Below are 18294 nucleotides of genomic sequence, written 5' to 3'. Positions count from 1 at the left end.
ACCCTAATTTTAAAAAATGTTATCTCACATACTAGAACTCCATGGCACAGTCTTTTACATGGCAATTTAGACACAAACACACACACACAGAGCTACAAAAAAAGTAGATTGATATATATAGAAAAGGAAAGCATGCTATGATATATTGGGATGTGGAAAGCAGCAAACTGCAAGTCAATATACATATACATACAAAGATATATATACACACATACACATTTATATACACATATCATGCTGTCATTTAAAAAATACCTTTTTGCATATACATCTACAGTCATGCACTGCATAACAACTTTTCAGTCAATGATGGATCACATGTAGAATTGTAGTCCCATAAGATTATACTACTATATTTTTACTGTATCTTTTCTATGTTTAGACAGTTACCATTGTGTTAAAACTGCCTACAGTATTCAGTACACTAATATGCTGTACATGTTCATAGCCTAAGAGCAACAGACTATACCACATAGCCTGGATATGTAGTACACTACACCATCAAGGATTGTGTAAGTACACTCTATGATGTTCACAAAATGATGAAATCACCTAAAGATGCATTCCTTGAACATACCCTGTGTAATAATGGTAAATAAATTACGTATAACTGTATAATAAATGGCAAATAAACTGAGCATGACAGTAAACACTTCATTTTGTTTTGCTCATTTAAATCTCACAATTCCCAAGAAAATACACATACACATTTATATTTATAATTATACCAGAAAAGGATACTTTCTAGTGGTTACCTCTGGAGAGTGGTATCAGAACAGGGAGGTGGGTGGGAAGGGTATGAAAGGGAAGAATTTCACTTTTTATCATATATTCTTCTGTACCATTTTAAATTTTTTTTACTCAGCTTATACCTTAAAGTTTTTAAAAAGCAGAACAAAATAAATATTCTTTTAAAGCTTTTAATATAAATATATGAGATTAAATATAGGAAAAGAGAACTTTTAAGATATAAACGAGCTGAAATATTTTCATCTTTAAAAAGCAGGTCTTTAGATTATGAGCATGTTGTCAGTTATAAAAATAGAATACTAAGATTATATTCATCAGCAGTCTGTTATACACATTACTTTATCCAGTGAGATGATGTCAGAAGGCAAGCATGGGTGTGTGACATTCACATGGTTAAAGGATCACATCACTAGCTCCGTTTCTTTATACCTTAAAAGGAAGTTTAGTTTTGAAGCTGAAGTTCACCCTATACAACATTTTAATGTCACTGTTCTAGTAAGATAACTTAATCCTAACAGGCTTATACTTAATAACAGAACAAATGCCAGTAAAAACAAAAACTCATATTTAAAATGCATCATCTTCTCAATCTAATATAATACCATTAATTAAACACATATTATGTGACACGCTTTTGAGTAGAGAGGGATATGAGGGTGGAAAAATAAATACTACATATTTTTTTGTGTTTGAGAAACTCAGTTTAATAACAGAACAACCCACAATAAATAATAAAATAGATAAAATTTAGTAGGCATATCTATCAAATAATGGAAACACAGAAGAGGGTAGCAAACAAACTCCACTAGTCCTGGCATCATAATTATTTTTCTTATTTTCTTATTCTATAGAGCTATTCTCAGAAATTTCTGAGAATTCCTAAATTTTACTCAATAAGCAAATGAATGAATTTACAGGTTTTACAGGAATACTAGTTACCTAAATATTTATAAACCCAGGTCTCTAACAAATGGAATTCAAGACACAGTACAATTAAATTCAGTGTTCTGTGCTGCATATTTGAATAAATTTTATAATAAAATCTACACACACATTTATTTACAGAAATGGTCCTTAATGGGGGGCAATTTTGTCTCCCAGGGAACATTTGGCAATATCTGGAGACATTTCTGCTTGTCACAACTGGTTTGGGGCGGGGGTGCTACTGGCATCTAGTGGGTAGAGGCCAGGGGCAGTGCTGAACACCCTAAAATACACACAGCAGCTTCTCAAAACAAATAATCATCTGGCTCAATTTGTTAGTAATGCCAGCATTGAATAACCCTGATTTACAGTAATAGTTTACCAATTGACAACTCAAACTACTAAGCAGACTCACCATCTTACAGTCAGCTAAAAAACTAGAGAAGTGACAAAAAGAACAAAAAAACACAAAACACAAAAACCAAACATGAGGTTGAATCAAGGCACTACCTATTACAGAGCACATATTATGTGTCAGGCACTAGACTGAGACCTTGCCTCTACAGAAAGCAAGATTACCTCTGAGTAAAGAAATCTGCCTAAGATTGCCCTGACAGTTAATCACAGTTGGGCTGCAAGTCTCCATCTGTTTGATCTAAAGCTCATGCTTTTCCCAGCACATCACTAAGCAGCCAAAATAGATTTTATGAAGTCCAAAGTTCATGGACTTTATTCATGGGACAGCCCCTAAGATCCTGACTCAGGGCTTACTCACTCTTAGAATAGACAAATTCTAATAAGTTTGGCTATCAGGATTTTAAAATCATGGCAACATAGCAAAGAAAGGGGCTGCTACAAAGCTTGCACCAAGGCCAGAGGGATATATGAAAATCATTTTAAAAAGGATATGGTAAAACAAAAAACAAACAAGACAAAAAGTACAAAAAGTTTAGAGCCTTCATTACAGAGATACACTGCATACTCTACAGTGGTACAACGGAGAAAAGGAAGGAGAAGGGGAACAGAGAAGGGGGGAGAGGGAACTGAGAAAAGAGGGAGGAAGTGAAAGGTGACAAGGAAGGGTGAAGAAAAGAGTGAGAAGATGAAGGGGGGAAAGGAAGAAGTAGAGAAGGGATGAGAAGGAGAAAGGGCAGAAGAGAGTGGGGGAGCACAAATCAAGAAAGAGAGAGGAGGTGGAGCGAATAACTTAGTGAAATACTGTGGGGGAAATTTAGACCAACAGAAAAACAAGGAAACTGAAGAGAGAAGAAGAAAGAAAAAAAGGGAAACTAATCCTAATGCAAGAAAACCTGGGACCTAGACAGAAATAAATGAAGAATGAGAAGGGAGAATAAGAGGTGTTCAACAGATTCCTAGAAATGAAGGCTTTTAAGCCACTCCTGTTCCAAAAAGCTGTGTATCTTCACTGTCCAATGTGGTTAGTAGATACTAGTTGCAAGTGACTATGAACACTGGAAATGTGGCTAGTCTTAATTGAAATTTGTTGTTAAGTATAAACCATAAACTTGCTTTCAAAACTTTAGTATGAAAAAATAGTAAAATAACATTTAATAATGTTTTATACTAATTACATCAAATGATGTTTTAGATATACTGGCTTAATAAAAATATTAAAGTTAATGTCATGTTTCTTTTTACTTTTTTAGTATGGCTACTAGGAAATTTAAAATTACACATGTGGCTCACATTATATTTCTATTACGCAACACTATTCTAGATTTTTAAGATTGCTGTAAGACCCATGCTGGTAACAAAGTAAAATAACAGGAATTACTGCCATTCTTACCTCCATCCCCAACTTTCAGAATCCTGTTGGCAAGAGATGTGGAACTATATTATCTAGCTGTGCAAACTTGGTTATAACAGTAATTATAATTGCAAACAGGACACAGACCTCTATTATAATTGTTTTTAACAGTTAAAACTAAGCAAGTGAGGCTTATTTGAATTGAGTGAAGATTGGTGAAATAAAACTATAAAATTTAATAAAAGACAATGAAACTAGAAGATGCATTTTGCAACCTTGGAACAATGTTGGGGTCTTAAAGATTTGACATTATCTCACCACCATGTTGAAGAAAGATGTTTGAAGATTTTCATTACGTTCACTCACACTACAAAATACATGCCCATACTTTTGAAAACCCGTTCTCCAGTACCTAGTCAATGTTTTTAAAAGCTGTTTTTTTTAAAAAATAACTTTCTCATCCCACATATAAAATCATTTTATCATCTCTTATATATTAAAAAACAGCCAGAGTATTTTAAAACTTCACTAAGGAAAAATAAATGCCTATGTACTTGCTTCTCTAGCTATAGAAAAAAACTCAACCTATATTTAGTGCACAATACTACATAAAAAATTGTATTACATAGTGACTATATTCTCATCCCCTTCTATTTCTATGAAATAAAAATCAAATCCAAGTCACAGTTCAATTACTTGACAAAGAATATTTGGAAGGATTAAAACAGTACTGCTCAAACTTGAATGTACACATACATTTACTTGAGACTCTTTATTGAACTGTAGATCCTGATTTAGTAGGTCTGGGGTGGGGCTAAAATAGTGCATTTTCAAACAAGCTTCAAGGTGATACCAATACTGATGAACTGTGGATCATATTTTGAGCAGCAAGGGATTAAACATAAAATAATTCTTTCATTAAAAACAATTTATATTTAATATACTAAAAGGTGGGGGGAACGTTATCCCAAAGACCCATTCTGTTTTCTATTTTAGGGTATCTCCTAAAATAAAGGCATTTTAGTGTTTGCATGAATTGGCTGTCCAGCATTACAAGGCTGAGAAACATACCAATCCACTCATCAAACTCAAGAATTCTGGGCTGCTATTAGAGATCAAGTCAATATTTATTTGGGACCAGGGCCCCCACAATTTGGGCTCTAATTTAGATCCAAATAATGGGGATACAACATCAGGAAAATAGAAAGTTATAATATAGTTCTTTGGGCTTAAGGCTATATTTATGAAATATGGCACACATATGTAGTTACATACGAATACTTAAAAGCATACTTCATTTTATTGAGCTTCACAGATACTCTGTTTTTTACACATTGAAGGTTTGTGGCAAACCTGCTTCAAGCAAGTTCATTGGTGCCATTTTTCCAAAAGCATGCGCTCGCTTTGCATGTCTGTCACATTTTGGCAATTCTTACAATACTAAAAATGTTTTCATTATTATTATCTGTTAGGGTGATCTGTGATCAGTGATCCTCAATGTAACTATTATCATTGTTATGGGGCACCATGAACTGGACCCATAAAGGACGATGAACTTAATAAATGTGTGTTCCAATTCCTCCACCAACTAGCTGTTCCTGTCTCTCCCTCTCTCCTTGGGCGTATTTCCTGAGACACAATACTTAGTAAAATTGGGCAAATTAATAACACTACAATGGCCTCTAAGTGTTCAAGTGAAAGGGAGAGTCAACCATCTCTCACTTTAAATCACAAATTAGAGATTGAGCTTAGTGAAGAAAGTCCAGAGAGGCCTCTTGAGACAAACAGGTAGCCAAGCTGTGAATGCAAAGGAAAAGTTCTTGAAGAAAATTAACAGTACTACTCCAATGAACACACAAATAATATGAAGGCAAACAGCCTTACTGCTGAAAGTTTTAGTGGTCCAGATAGAAGATTAAACTGGCTACCAACATTCCTTTAAACTAAAGCCTAACCCAGAGCAAGCGAGGCCCCAACTTTCTTAAATGTTATGAAATGAGAGGTGAGGAAGCTGCAAAAGAAAAGTGTGAATGGTTCACGAGGTTAAAGGAAAGAACCCATCTCCATAACATAAAATGGCAAGGTAAAGCAGTAGGTGCCGATACAGAAGCTGCAACAAGTTATCCAGCAGATACTGCTAAGATCACTGACCAAGGTAGCTACACTAAACAACAGATTTTCAATGCAGATGAAACAATCTTCAACTGGAAGAAGATGCCATCGAGAACTTTCATAACTAGAGAGAAGTCAATGTCTAGCTTCAAAGCTTTAAAAGACAGGCTGACTCATGTCTGGGGCTAATGCAGCTCGTGACTTTAGATTGAACCCAATGATCATTTACTATTCTGAAAATCCTAGAGATCTTAAGAATTATGCTAAAGCTGCTTTGTCTGTGCTTTACAAATGGAACAAGGCCTGGATGACAGCACATCTGTTTACAGCATGGTTTACTACATATTTTAAACGTACTGTTAAGAAAACAGTATTTGCTATTGCTCAGGAAAAAAAAAAAGATTTCTTTCAAATTGTTACGGCTCATTGACAATGCACCTAGTCACCCAAGAGTTGACAGTTACAAGGAGATTAATGTTGTTTTCATGTTTGCTAACACAACATCCATTCTGCAGCCCATGAATTGGGGAATTGGGGAATAATTTTGATTTTCAAGTCTTATTTTAATGAAATACATTTTACAACACTACAGCCACCATAGACAGTGATTCCTCTGATGGATCTGGGCAAAGCAAACTGAAAACCCTCTGGAAAGGATTTATCGTTCCAGATGCCATTAAGAACATTCCTGATTCATGGGAGGAAATCAAAATCTCAACACTACCAGGAATTTGGAAGAAGTTTATTCCAATACTCATGGATGACTTTGAGGCATTCAAGGTGTCAGTGGAGGGAGTCATTGCAGATGTGGAAGAAATAGCAAGAGAACTAGAATTAGAGGAGGAGCCTGAAAATGCAACTGAATTGTTGCAATCTCATGAAAAAAGCTTTAATGGATAAGGAGTTCCCTCTTATGGATGAGCAAAAACGGGGTTTCATGAAATCTATTCCTGGTGAAGATGCTATGAACACTGTTGAAATGACAACAAATAATTCAGAATATTACAGAAACTTAGTTGATACAGCAGTGGCAGGGTTTGAGAGGACTAACTCCAATTTTGAAAGAAAAAATGCTATCAAACAGCACTGCATGCTACGGAGAAATCTTTCATGACAGGAAGAGTCAATGCGGCAACTTCATTGCTGTCTTATTTAAAGAAATCGCTACAGTCACCTCAACCTTCAGCAACCACTACTCTGATAAGGCAGCAGCCACTGACATTGAGGCAAGTTCCTCTACCAACAAAAAAAACCCCACAATTTGCTGAAGGCTCAGATGACTGTATTTTTTAATCAATATTTCTAAATTAAGGTACACGCATTTTTTAAAAAACATAATGCTATTGCACACTTAATGGACTACACTATAGTATAAACATAACTTTTTATATTCACTGGGAAACCAAAAAACTCGTGACTTGCTTTATTACAACATTGACTTTATTGCGACACTTTATTGCACTGGTTTAGAATCAAACCCACAATATCTCCAATGTATGCCTGTACCATATATTATCAAGTAAAATGAGTAGAAGGCAAAAGAAATACATCCTTATGTGAATAAAAGGTTGAATTGTAAATTTCTCAGTGATTTTATTCTTTTCTGAACCTACCAAATTTTCTATAACAAAGATATAATTCTTCTATTACACAAATACATTTTTAAGATACACTGGACAAAATCCATGAGAAGCAGGAAAGAAAAGCATTAATGCTGAGTGAATACACAAGAATTTGTATTTAATGATGGTCAAGAAACATTTAGTAAGTGTGGTAAGGAACAAAGAATTTTAGACAATAATAAAAATTCAAGTTACTTACCTTAGTAAAGTTATTCAGATGGCCTAGCTTTCTCATATTTGATACTCCTTGCAATCTGGCCACATTTTGGAGAATCTCTCTTAAGTTATCAGAAGGTTCTAGAAGGAAAGACAAGACAATTTAACATAATTTTATGAGTATTTTCCTGTTCAAACACATAAAACATGCAGTATTAAAACTTCACAACTTTGGCTCTTGGTTTAAAGTCTTACCCTCCACCCCAAATCTATTAATTTAAATGACTTCAAAGTCTGTGACAAATCCAATTAACTTCACATCTCTACTCCCCCGTACCCATGGTCCAGCTCTGTATCATTGCCTGGAATTACTCAACCACAAAATCTTAAATCTTGCTATTATTTGAATGTGTTCCCCCCAAAGTTGTGTTGGAAACTTAACCACTAATGCAAAAGTGCTGAGAAGTGGGACCTTTAAGAGGTGATTAGGTTATGAAGGCTCTGCCCCCATGAATGGACTGTTAAGGAGGAAATGGGTTAGCATAAGAGTGAGTTTGTTATAAAAGCTTTTGGCTCTCTCTTGCATGCACCACCCCCACCTTGCTTGTGTTCATGCTCTCACAAGCATCTCTCCCCTCACCCCACCTCCAGTGCTCTCTTGACCTTCCAGCATGGGATGACATGGCAAGAAGGCACTTACTAGATGAAGGCCCCTCGACCTCAGACTTCCCTGCCTCCAGAACTGTGAGAAACAAATCTCTGTATTTTATAAATCTCCCAGTCTCAGATACTCTGTTACAGCAGCATGAAACAGACTAAGAAAAATCTCAGCATCACAACTTTCACTTGATAGCTGTTTGACAGCATGGCTACAATGCAGTAAAAGGGACCAAATATACTGTCCCTGTTTGAGTAAACCAAAAAATTAGATAAAATATATAGATGGTCTGTGACTTACAACGGTTAGACCTAATTTTTCAGCTTTACATGGTGCCAAAGCAATACACATTTAGTAGCAACTATACTTCAAGAACCCATAAAACCATTGTTTTTCAGTATAGTACTCAATATATTACATGAAATATAATACATCTTATTATAATATAGGCTTTGTGTTAGATAGTCTTGCCCAACTATAGGCTAATGTAAGTGTTCTGAGTATGTTTAAGGTAGGCTAGGCTAAACTAAGATGTTTGGCAGATTAGGTACGTTAAATGCATTTTTGACTTAAGACATTTTCAACTTAACAATGCATGTATTGGGATGTAACCCCATCAGTGAGCTGTGGAATTTTAAGCTGCTTAACATATGTGTAACTGGAAACCCCAAAGAAAAGAAAGAATTGAGGGAACAGAGCAATTACTTGAAGAAATGATGGATAAAGGCCACCCAGCCTGCCCAGGCCTATTGCAAACATGGCTCTTGTCCCCTGCCAGGTGCTGCCAGTGGTGTTTCTGCTGTCTTACTGCTCTATCCTGTGCAATTAGAAGGTCATCAAAATGACCTTGCATCAGACCCATGAGGGGAGTTGGAAATTGCTGCTGTTCATTGTTCTGTGTTGCAGCTAAAGGCCTGGCTGCCCTAGAGCAGCACCTTCTGAACCATTCACTATTACCTGGTAGCTGGGGGACAGATGGAGGTGGGGTGCAGCCGGGTGTGGACTATTTGGAGGGAGACACAAAACTGCTTCCAAGAAATGGCACAGGAACATCTTAACTAACAAAAGCATCAGACAAACTTAACCATGAATGGCCTGAAACCCATTCACCCTCAAGATGCTTTCCTGAGCACCCACTGTGGGATAAACTTGCTGCAACTGAAGGAAACAGTGTATTGTCTAGCAATTTGGAGTTTCATCTGGAAGGACCCAAATCCTCCTCATAAGAGAGAGAAAGTACCTAATAAAGTCTTATTTGCAAAAAAAGAAAAAAGTGATGGATGAAAACTTTCCAAATTTGATGAAAACAATAAACCAATAAAATCCTCAACAAGCGCCAATCACAAGAAACATGAAGAAAACCAGACCTAGGCAGATTATAATCAAATTGCTCAAAACCACTGATAGAGATAATCTTAAAAGTAGCCAGATTAAAAAAAAGAAGTTACATAGAGAAAAACAAAAACAAACGAACAAAAAAGGATAACGGCGGATTTCTTATCCAAAACAGGACAAAACAGAAGACAGTAAAGCAACATCTTTAAAATAATGAAAGAAAAAATGCTTTAAAAAATACTTGCTTTACAAAAACAAGCCAAGAAAACTAGACCTAGGCAGATTATAATCAAATTGCTCAAAACCACTGACAGAGAAAATCTTACAAGTAACCAGACTGAAAAAAAAAGAAGTTACATAGAGCAAAGCAAAAAAAAAAGATAACAACGGATTTCTTGTCCAAAACAGAAGACAATGAAGCAACATCTTTAAAGTAATGAAACAAATGCTTTAAGAATATGCTTCACAAAAACAAGCCATGGGCCAGATATGGCCTTATAGGCAGTAGTTTGCCACCTCTGGAATAGAGTGTCAATTTCTTCAGATGGCTATAAACTATTAAAATCTTCACCATCCTATTTGTTTTAAATAAAAACAAAAGCACAATTTTTAAAATACATTACCAAGTTTTTGATATTTTAGTTTAAGAGCCATTATGACTTCCTTTGAGACTTTTATCTGTTAACACCAACGCAAGGAACTGTTTTGAATTAGTGTTTTCCTCATCAAATGAAACTGTTTGCATTGTCCTGCTTTAAATTTAGCTTGCGTCTGCCTACCTTACTCCATTCTGTTATACCGGGTGTTGTCTATGACAACAAATGTGGTGTCAAAGCACTAAATACACTACTTAGCTATTTCCAATTGCTTTGAAGTTGCTACATGCTGAGATCAATCATGGGATTTTCACGACAGATGAAATATTTTTAATGTAAATAAAATTCAATCTTAAGTGATTTAGTGTGGCAGTCCCCAACCTTTTGGACACCAGGGACAGGTTCTGTGGAAAACAATTTTTCCATGGACCCTGGGTGGGGATGGTTTTGGGATGAAACTGTTTCACCTCAAATCATCAGGCATTAGATTCTCATAAGGAGGGTGCAACCTAGATCCCTCGCATGTGCAGTTCACAATAGGGTTTGTGCTCCTATTAATAATCTAATGCTGCTGCTGATCTAACAGGAGGTGGAGCTCTGGCAGAAATGCTCACTCCCCTGTTGCTCACTGCCTGCTGTGCAGCCCGGTTCCTAGCAAACCACAGACCTGTACCAGTCCAGGCTCAGGGGCTAGAGACTTCTGGTTTAGTGTATGTCTTTATACTTAGAGATTTTGGGGAGTTATTTTGAAAGTTGAATGATCCATCACTGAGTGAGACTGGATCTATTAAAAAGAATTACAAGGGGCCATGAATAGGTCACTGTATTTAGTAATATCTTTTCACTACTATAAATTGTATCTGTTTGAAATAATTATAAGCAAGTCAATGGCATTAAGATGATTTAACTATATTTGAGGAGTTCATAAAAATTTTATAACAACCCTCTAGATAATTTAGGACCTATGGTAGTTTGCAAAGTCAGGGTTGAGGTTCATAGAAGCTAGTGTGAAACTCATCTAATGGAAATGTATAATCTAAACATTTTACTTCAGTTTATCATTAGCTTGTCAGGCACCAAACAGATTAACTCGTGACAATATAGTTACTGCTATCTAATGATCTAACAGGACTAATAGTTACGATGATTAGTCTGAAAAGATAGATTCCTTACAAAGGTTTGCAAATTTTTAAATCCTGCCTATTTTCTGGGTACAAACTGATTGCAGACATTTTTTTAAAACCACAATCTTGTTACAAAGCAAAATCTCATATCTAAGTGTATTCATTCAACAAGTATTAACTGAATGGCTATTATGATTAGGTACTGTTTTAAGTACTGGAAATACAGCAATAAACAAGACAACTCCCTCTCTAATGTATCTAACATAGAAGTGGAAGAAAACTGATTACAAGAACAAACTGCATGCACATAATTTAAAAACTGACAGGTGGTGATAACTCAACAATGAGTCAAATGTTTGCCTAATGAAGATGTTATCCTTCTTAACCCAAACCAAAATGAATCAGCCTTTCTCCCTCCTTCTCCTCCTCAAAACTTTCTCCTTTATATAATTACCAAGAACCTCCACCTCCCAGACGGTATTTGACTTCCAGATCAATTAAAACAGTATAAGGGCCATTTTAGACACTGAACTACCATCTAACATTCATGTGGTACAATGCTGCTGAGGAACTTTTTAACTTGAAATAACAGGTTAAAGTATCCCTGGTAATACAATGAGAAATCTCTGCTTTCTTCTTTACCTAGACCAGGGCTAGACCAGGGACTGAAAAACATTTTCTGTAAGTATTTTGACTTTGCAGGCCATAAGTCTCCGTTGCAGCTATGCAACTCTAATGTTTTAGATCAGAAAGCAAGTGTAGAAAACGGACTTTTCATGTGTATTAAGTCAGTTCAGTATACTATAAAACTAAATAATGGAGACCGAATGGCTTATTAAACAACAGAAGTTTATGCCTCATAGTTCTGCAGGCTGCAAGTCCAAGATCAGGGTGACAGCATGGTCAGGTCCTGGTTCCTCTTTCAGGTCGCAGACTGCCAATTTCTCACTGTCTCCTCACATGGTGGGGAAATGGGGCTAGAGAGCTCCCTGGGGTCCCTTTTTATAAGGGCACTAATTCCACTTGTGAGGGCTTCACCCTTAAGACCTAATTACCTCCCAGAGGCCCACCTCCTAATACCAATACGTTACGGGTTAGGATTTTGACATATTAATTTTTGAATGACACAAACATTCAGTTCATTGCACTGTTCCAATAAAACAAACTTGGCTCTCGAGCTGCAGTCTGTCAACCCTTAGAGTGTCACCACTTAAAGTAGTGAGCAAGCTGAGATTGACATGATTTTTATATGGGGGACAGGGTGACTAGATATGGAAATAGCAAAAAGAAATTTAAAGAGAGGTTTACCTGTCTCTATTTCTTCCTACTCTGTGTTTCCAATTTTCCTTCTCTAAAACTGTCTACGGATAACAGCACTATGTGGAAAGTATCAGGTCAGAAATAAGATGATATTCTCCGAAGCCTTAAAGTTTAGAAAACCATGGCTGTATGAGAGAAAAAAGGAAAAAATAACCAGACACAGTTGCTCACACCTGTAGTCCCATCTACTCGGGAGGTTGAGGTGGGAGGACTGCTTGAGCCCAGGAGGTTAAGGCTGCAGTGGGCAGTGATCATGTCACTTGTACTCCAGCCTGGGCAACAGACAGTGCAAGACCCTGTCTCAAAAACAAAATAAAACAAAGCAAAAGGAAAAAATAAATGTGGGTAGCCTGCTATGATAGGCAACTACTCAAATGGAAGGAAGCAAAATACAAAAGAACTACTAGAATTACAGTGGCTCTTTTCCTCATATTGCGTAGACTGTAAATATTACACGTATTCCTGATGAATCTCTCTGGAGGTAATGCAGTAACTGCAGCAATTCCAAATATCCAGTGATTTAATATATTCAATTGTAGAGCTGAATACAATTGATTTCAACCATCTTTAATTTGATCTGTCTTCTCCTGTCCTTCCATCGAGGAGTTGCCTATTCTGCTTGTGACACTGTAGATACTCTGTGGTATTGTTTTTAATAGATGAGTTAAAAATTTAATGGATGGCCAGGTGCGGTGGCTCACACCTGTAATCCTAGCACTTTGGGAGGCCGAGGTGGGTGGATTACCTGAGGTCAGGAGTTTGAGACCAGCCTGACCAATATGGAGAAACCCCGTCTCTCCTAACAATACAAAATAAGCTGGGCGTGGTCGCACATGCCTGTTAATCCCAGCTACTCAGGAGGCTGAGGCAGGAGAATCGCTTGAACCCAGGAAACGGAGGTTGTGGTGAGCCAAGATCGCACCATTGCACTCCAGCCTGGGCAACAAGAGCAAAACCCCATCTCAAAAAAATAAAAAATAATGTATTACTCTCACATACTAATTACTGAGTATTATTAAGAAAAACAAAATGCAGATTTAGAGAGAAACCAAAATGTCAAGAGATTTATTTTCTTGACTTTACACTGCCTTATATGTTTTTGGAAGTGAGGACTGTATAAAACTTTAAGTATAGCTGAAAAGGGATGGGGTTAACACTTAATTACCCCCAAGGAGATAATACATGGCAATTCAAGGATTCTTGCAATTAGGAAAGTATATACATCAAAAATATTTTCAGAGAAGTTAATTTTAGGTGGTAAAAATTACTGATGATTTATTTTTATGTCTTGGACTACTTTATTTTACTTCTCTAAATGAGTATAAAAAACATGCACAAAATGAGAGGAACTGAAAAAAAATGAAGACTTCCTGGCTGTGACTAGATTAAAATAATTAATCTCTCTACATTGCTTTTATAAGTAAAAATGGAAAAAGCAGTTTAATATAAATATAATAAATGTAAGTGTAATGTGTTTTATATGTGCTTCATTATCATGTATTGCATGACATGTATATAGTATTCACCAGAGTATTATATATTAATGTCACCATAAGTTACACATATTTATGTTAAAGTTTATTTTTTAGAGTACTTCTGATGTTACATTATTTTGTAGACATTTTGAAAAATAAAAAAGCCAAAGGAAATTTTTAAAAATTACTAACACTTCCATCCTGCCGAAGCATTTTTACATATCAGTGTTAAATATTTTTCTAAGTATACAGAACAATAGAAAGCAGTCTTAATTAGTATAAAGTTAATTATCTGACATAAGTATCTAATCCTCTGCTCATCAAAAGACTATTAAGAAAATGAAAAGACGATCCACAAAATCGGTAAAAAACATTCACGGCACAAACATCAGACAAGATTTTAATAACCAATATATGACTATCATCTACAAATCAACAATAAAATAACCCACGTAAAAACAGGTAAAAGATTTAAATAGATGTGAAAGCAAAAGAGGATAAGAGGCCAAAAAGTATGAGAAAAGGTGCCTAACACCATTAATTAACAGGAAAATGAAAATTAAAACCACAGAAGTACCATTACACACTTATAAGAATAGCTAAAATCAAGAAGAATGACAACATCAAATGTTGGAGAGGCTATGGAGCAACTGGAATTCTTACACACTGTTGGAGGAGCATGAAATATTACAACCACTTTAAAGAACTGTTGGCAACATACATCTGTCAATATTATGATTCTGTAATTTCACTCTCAGTTAGAAATACATGCCCACAAATATACTTGTACAAGAATATTTATAGCAGCCTTATTCATAACAGCCCCAAATTGGAAACAACCCAAATGTCCATCAACAGATGGATAAACAAATTGTAGTATATCTACATATTGGAATATTAATCAAAAATCAAAAGAAGAGAGCTGTGTGCAGTGGCTCGTGCCTGTAATCCCAGCAGCTAGGGAGGCTGAGGCAGGAGGATCCCTTGAGCCCAGGTGTTTGAGGCTGCAGTGAGCTACGAATGTGCCACTGCACTCCAGCTCGGGTGCCAGAGCAAGACCCAGTCTCTTAAAACCAAAACAATATTAGTAAGAAAAAAACAAACTACTTATACATACAACATAGATGAATTTCAAAAATGTTAAGAAAAAGAAGCCAGACACAAGAGTATATATTGTATCATTCTATTTGTATGCAATGCAAATATAAGCAGAAGTAATCTATGATGATAGAAATCAGATAGTGATTGCTGGAAGATAAAGTAACCAATTGGAAACAGGCAAGGGGGTTTAGGGAAGGGGATAAAAATATGTTGTATCTTGTTTGGAAGTAGTGGATAATTACTGAATGACACTTACATGCATACTTAAAATATGTACATTTTATTTTGTGTTAATTACAGCTCAACAAAGATTAGCATATCATAAAACATTTTACATATTTAAACACACACATATACAAAGATACATAATACATACACCACCAACAGAAAACTAACATATAAACCATTATTCACTAATTATTCATTTATTTCTTGGCTCAATTCTCTGTATGTGCACATGTACACACACATATGTATATACGTGTGTAAACATTAATATAAAATTGTCTTCAATATATGCTGCTTTATAACTTGCTGCAATAAACTATATTGTTATCTTTACCTGTCAATAAATAACACAACACAAAACTGATTTTTAAACTAATCTGAATCCAAGTACCTATAGTAAATTAATGACCAAAAACTGATGGCATGCACATGCTACTTGGGAGTAACGGAAAGGAAAAAAAACCTTTGGAATAAAAAAGAACTGAATTCAAGTCTAGCTCATTCACCCCTAAACCATGTAGCCTTGGCTAAATCACTTAACTTCATGAGCATCCATTTTCTCTATGTAAAGTGGAAATATTTACCTACTTTAAAAATGCTTTTGCAAAATGTGAGATATAACTTCCTTATTAGCACAGTGCCTAGCCCATAACAGCTACTCAATAAATAATGACTATAATTAAAAGTTGTTTGTTTAGCATAACCAATTTTCACAGAGTAATCATGTGAAATTTATACAGCTGGCCCAGGCAGGTGTTAAACACATTAGTCTATTTAAATTAACTTTTATTATATGAGGGTTTTAGTAGTACATTACTTTCATGATCCAAGATTAATTCGTTTTTAAAGTAGAAACAATAATGACCTTCCAGAGCTATATTAATGATCACATTAGATATTCCATATAGAAATATTCAAACCATAAAGTGCTATACAAATACTAGAAATTATGACCCTCTTCCTCTTAGTGTGAATTACCTGAAATCATTTAATATGCAGGTAGAATTTGTTTTGCTTATATAACATATGACGTACTTTTTGATACATAATTCTATCTAAACCTGTTATTAATGAAACCTCAAACAAATCCTAAAAGAAACTTTTTTCAGTCATGCAAGAGTAGCAAATTATAATAAATTAAAGGAGTCAGTACAAATTTAATAAAGCCAAATATGCTGATAACAGGCCACTATGTTGTCATAAGTATATTCTCAGAATATATTCCCCGACATCTTACGGTCACTTCAAGGATCCCTCAATTCTTATCCACTATCCCATCACTTACCTAGCCTTTAATTTTCCATCACTCTTACCTAAACTCTCAGTAGTTTGGATGAGATGTCATTTACTCTAGAGCATTATCTGTGTAGCTCTGTAATTTCTAATATTTTCACTCTAAAACAGGACAGTAAAAAAACAGGTGAACAATTATATAACATGAACCAAGATTCTATGAAGGGTTTTAAGCTTTATGAGGCCAAGGACATCTTGCTTACAATTATCTTCAAATGCCTACCACAGTCTCTGCCACACAGTAGGCTTTCAAGAATTATTTTTCTATATTAAATAATAAATATGTGAGTAAACATTTTTTAAGACCAGGTTGTTGTTGCTAACAGTACTCAGGAGGAGGAGGGTCCAACCAACATTTACTAAGCATGAAGTATATGTCTGGTCATGTACCAATTCCAGTAAGTATTGCTAATTATCCCTTCCAATCGCCCTGTGAAGCAAAACACCAAGAGGACAGAGAAGAAGGAAAAAGAAACAACTATAAAAGGAGTATGTGAAAGGAGGGTGATATGCATATAACAGCTATCAGGCAGCATGAACCTAACAAAGCTTTAGTTCCTGTCATTATCTCTTCTTCTAGGCTTCATACAAGGTTTCTCACACTCATGAGCTCCTTCTAATTAAAATCACTTATAAAATGTTTTCTTGAAGGGCTGGAGGCTGACTAGAATCTTGAAGCAAATGTCTAAATATATTTCCATTTATCATCTATAACTGTTCAGAAACAATGATTATTACAGTTAATGACTGACCAGGTTTGTTGATAACCGCCTTAAAGAGGCACTGAAAAGAAAAGGCAGTTAAGCAAACTCTGAGTAATTACTGGTCCTTTAAATTCTTTTCCACCTTAACAGAAAATTTCTCCGTAAAAGTTATCTTTGACATTTTCGTCTCCCTGATCTCTCACCTTCAACTGGCCAGCAAAGTGCTATTTACTCCTCTCTAAAGTTTCTGACATCTTTTCCTTTTTTTAAATTCTATCAACCACAGCCACATTTCAATTGCGCTCTTCTAACTCATACCTAAATTATGGCAAAAGCTGCACAATGAATTAATTCCCTGTGCTTATATTGCCTCTCTTTCTTCTAATCCAATCTCCAAGCCACCGTGAGATTAACTGTACAGATCTAACTTTTATCATTTTATCTACCTTCCTGAAAATTTCAAAGAGAAACTGGGACTGGGAGTGGAGCTGAACAATGTATTCTATGATGTATTTGTGAATACACATAAACAAATACTACAATATATCCAACTAGAAAAGTTGGATACATACGCGACTTCAACAGTAGAACAAAATTAAACAATTACACAAATCTGATATGCAATTATGTCTTTAATATCATCTATGATTATTGTGAGCAGATATGACTAAAAGCATATGAAGATTACTGTAGTTAGCATTACTTTTGCAAAAGCCAGAAGCAAAACTGTCTCCACTAGCGGAGACACTGGGAGTCCATCTTCTCACCTTTATCCACAGGTACAAAAGGTGAGAAAAGCATTGCTTCAAACAATCTAACATTTCCTGAAATTCTAACAATTATTAATTTCAAAAAGTTTGATAATTTAGTAGAGAAAGGCTGTATCCCAAGGATAGCATCTTCTGAGGGCCTCTAGTTTATGATAAAATAACTATGCAGAGGAAGTCAAAATTTGCCAAGAGAACCTATTCCATCTTTGGATAGAAAAGTAGAACATTTTTTCTCTACTGATGCCAAAATCTGCCCCTTTGTAATTTTTGTCTATTTGTTCTGGTGTAACCATCTGGAATGCAGAGCACAAGTATTATCTTCCATTTACATACTTGAAATAACCATGTTTCCTCTCAA

At 35.5% G+C, this 18294-nt stretch overlaps 1 protein-coding gene and 1 pseudogene across 6 annotated transcripts in view; one reads left to right on the top strand and one right to left on the bottom strand.

The window, feature by feature from the left end:
• Positions 1 to 18294, bottom strand: part of RICTOR (RPTOR independent companion of MTOR complex 2) — a 135802-nt gene that overhangs the window by 75814 nt on the left and 41694 nt on the right. For 5 of the 6 annotated variants that reach the window (XM_019013496.4, XM_055367921.2, XM_019013497.4 and 2 more), the window contains one exon: positions 7376 to 7473. In XM_019013496.4, coding sequence (XP_018869041.1) covers positions 7376 to 7473 — 98 coding nt within the window. Of the gene's footprint in view, positions 1 to 7375; positions 7474 to 16482; positions 17746 to 18294 lie in introns of those variants that run through there. The other variant, XM_055367922.2, reaches the window with a different exon arrangement.
• On the top strand, positions 8748 to 8900 carry LOC115931283 (androgen-induced gene 1 protein-like; annotated as a pseudogene).

Source organism: Gorilla gorilla, chromosome 19 (genome assembly GCF_029281585.2).
Source record: "Gorilla gorilla gorilla isolate KB3781 chromosome 19, NHGRI_mGorGor1-v2.1_pri, whole genome shotgun sequence".
NCBI lineage: Eukaryota > Metazoa > Chordata > Mammalia > Primates > Hominidae > Gorilla > Gorilla gorilla.
The sequence above is the reverse complement of the archived record's forward strand: the minus strand, read 5'-3'. Positions and strand labels throughout refer to the sequence as shown.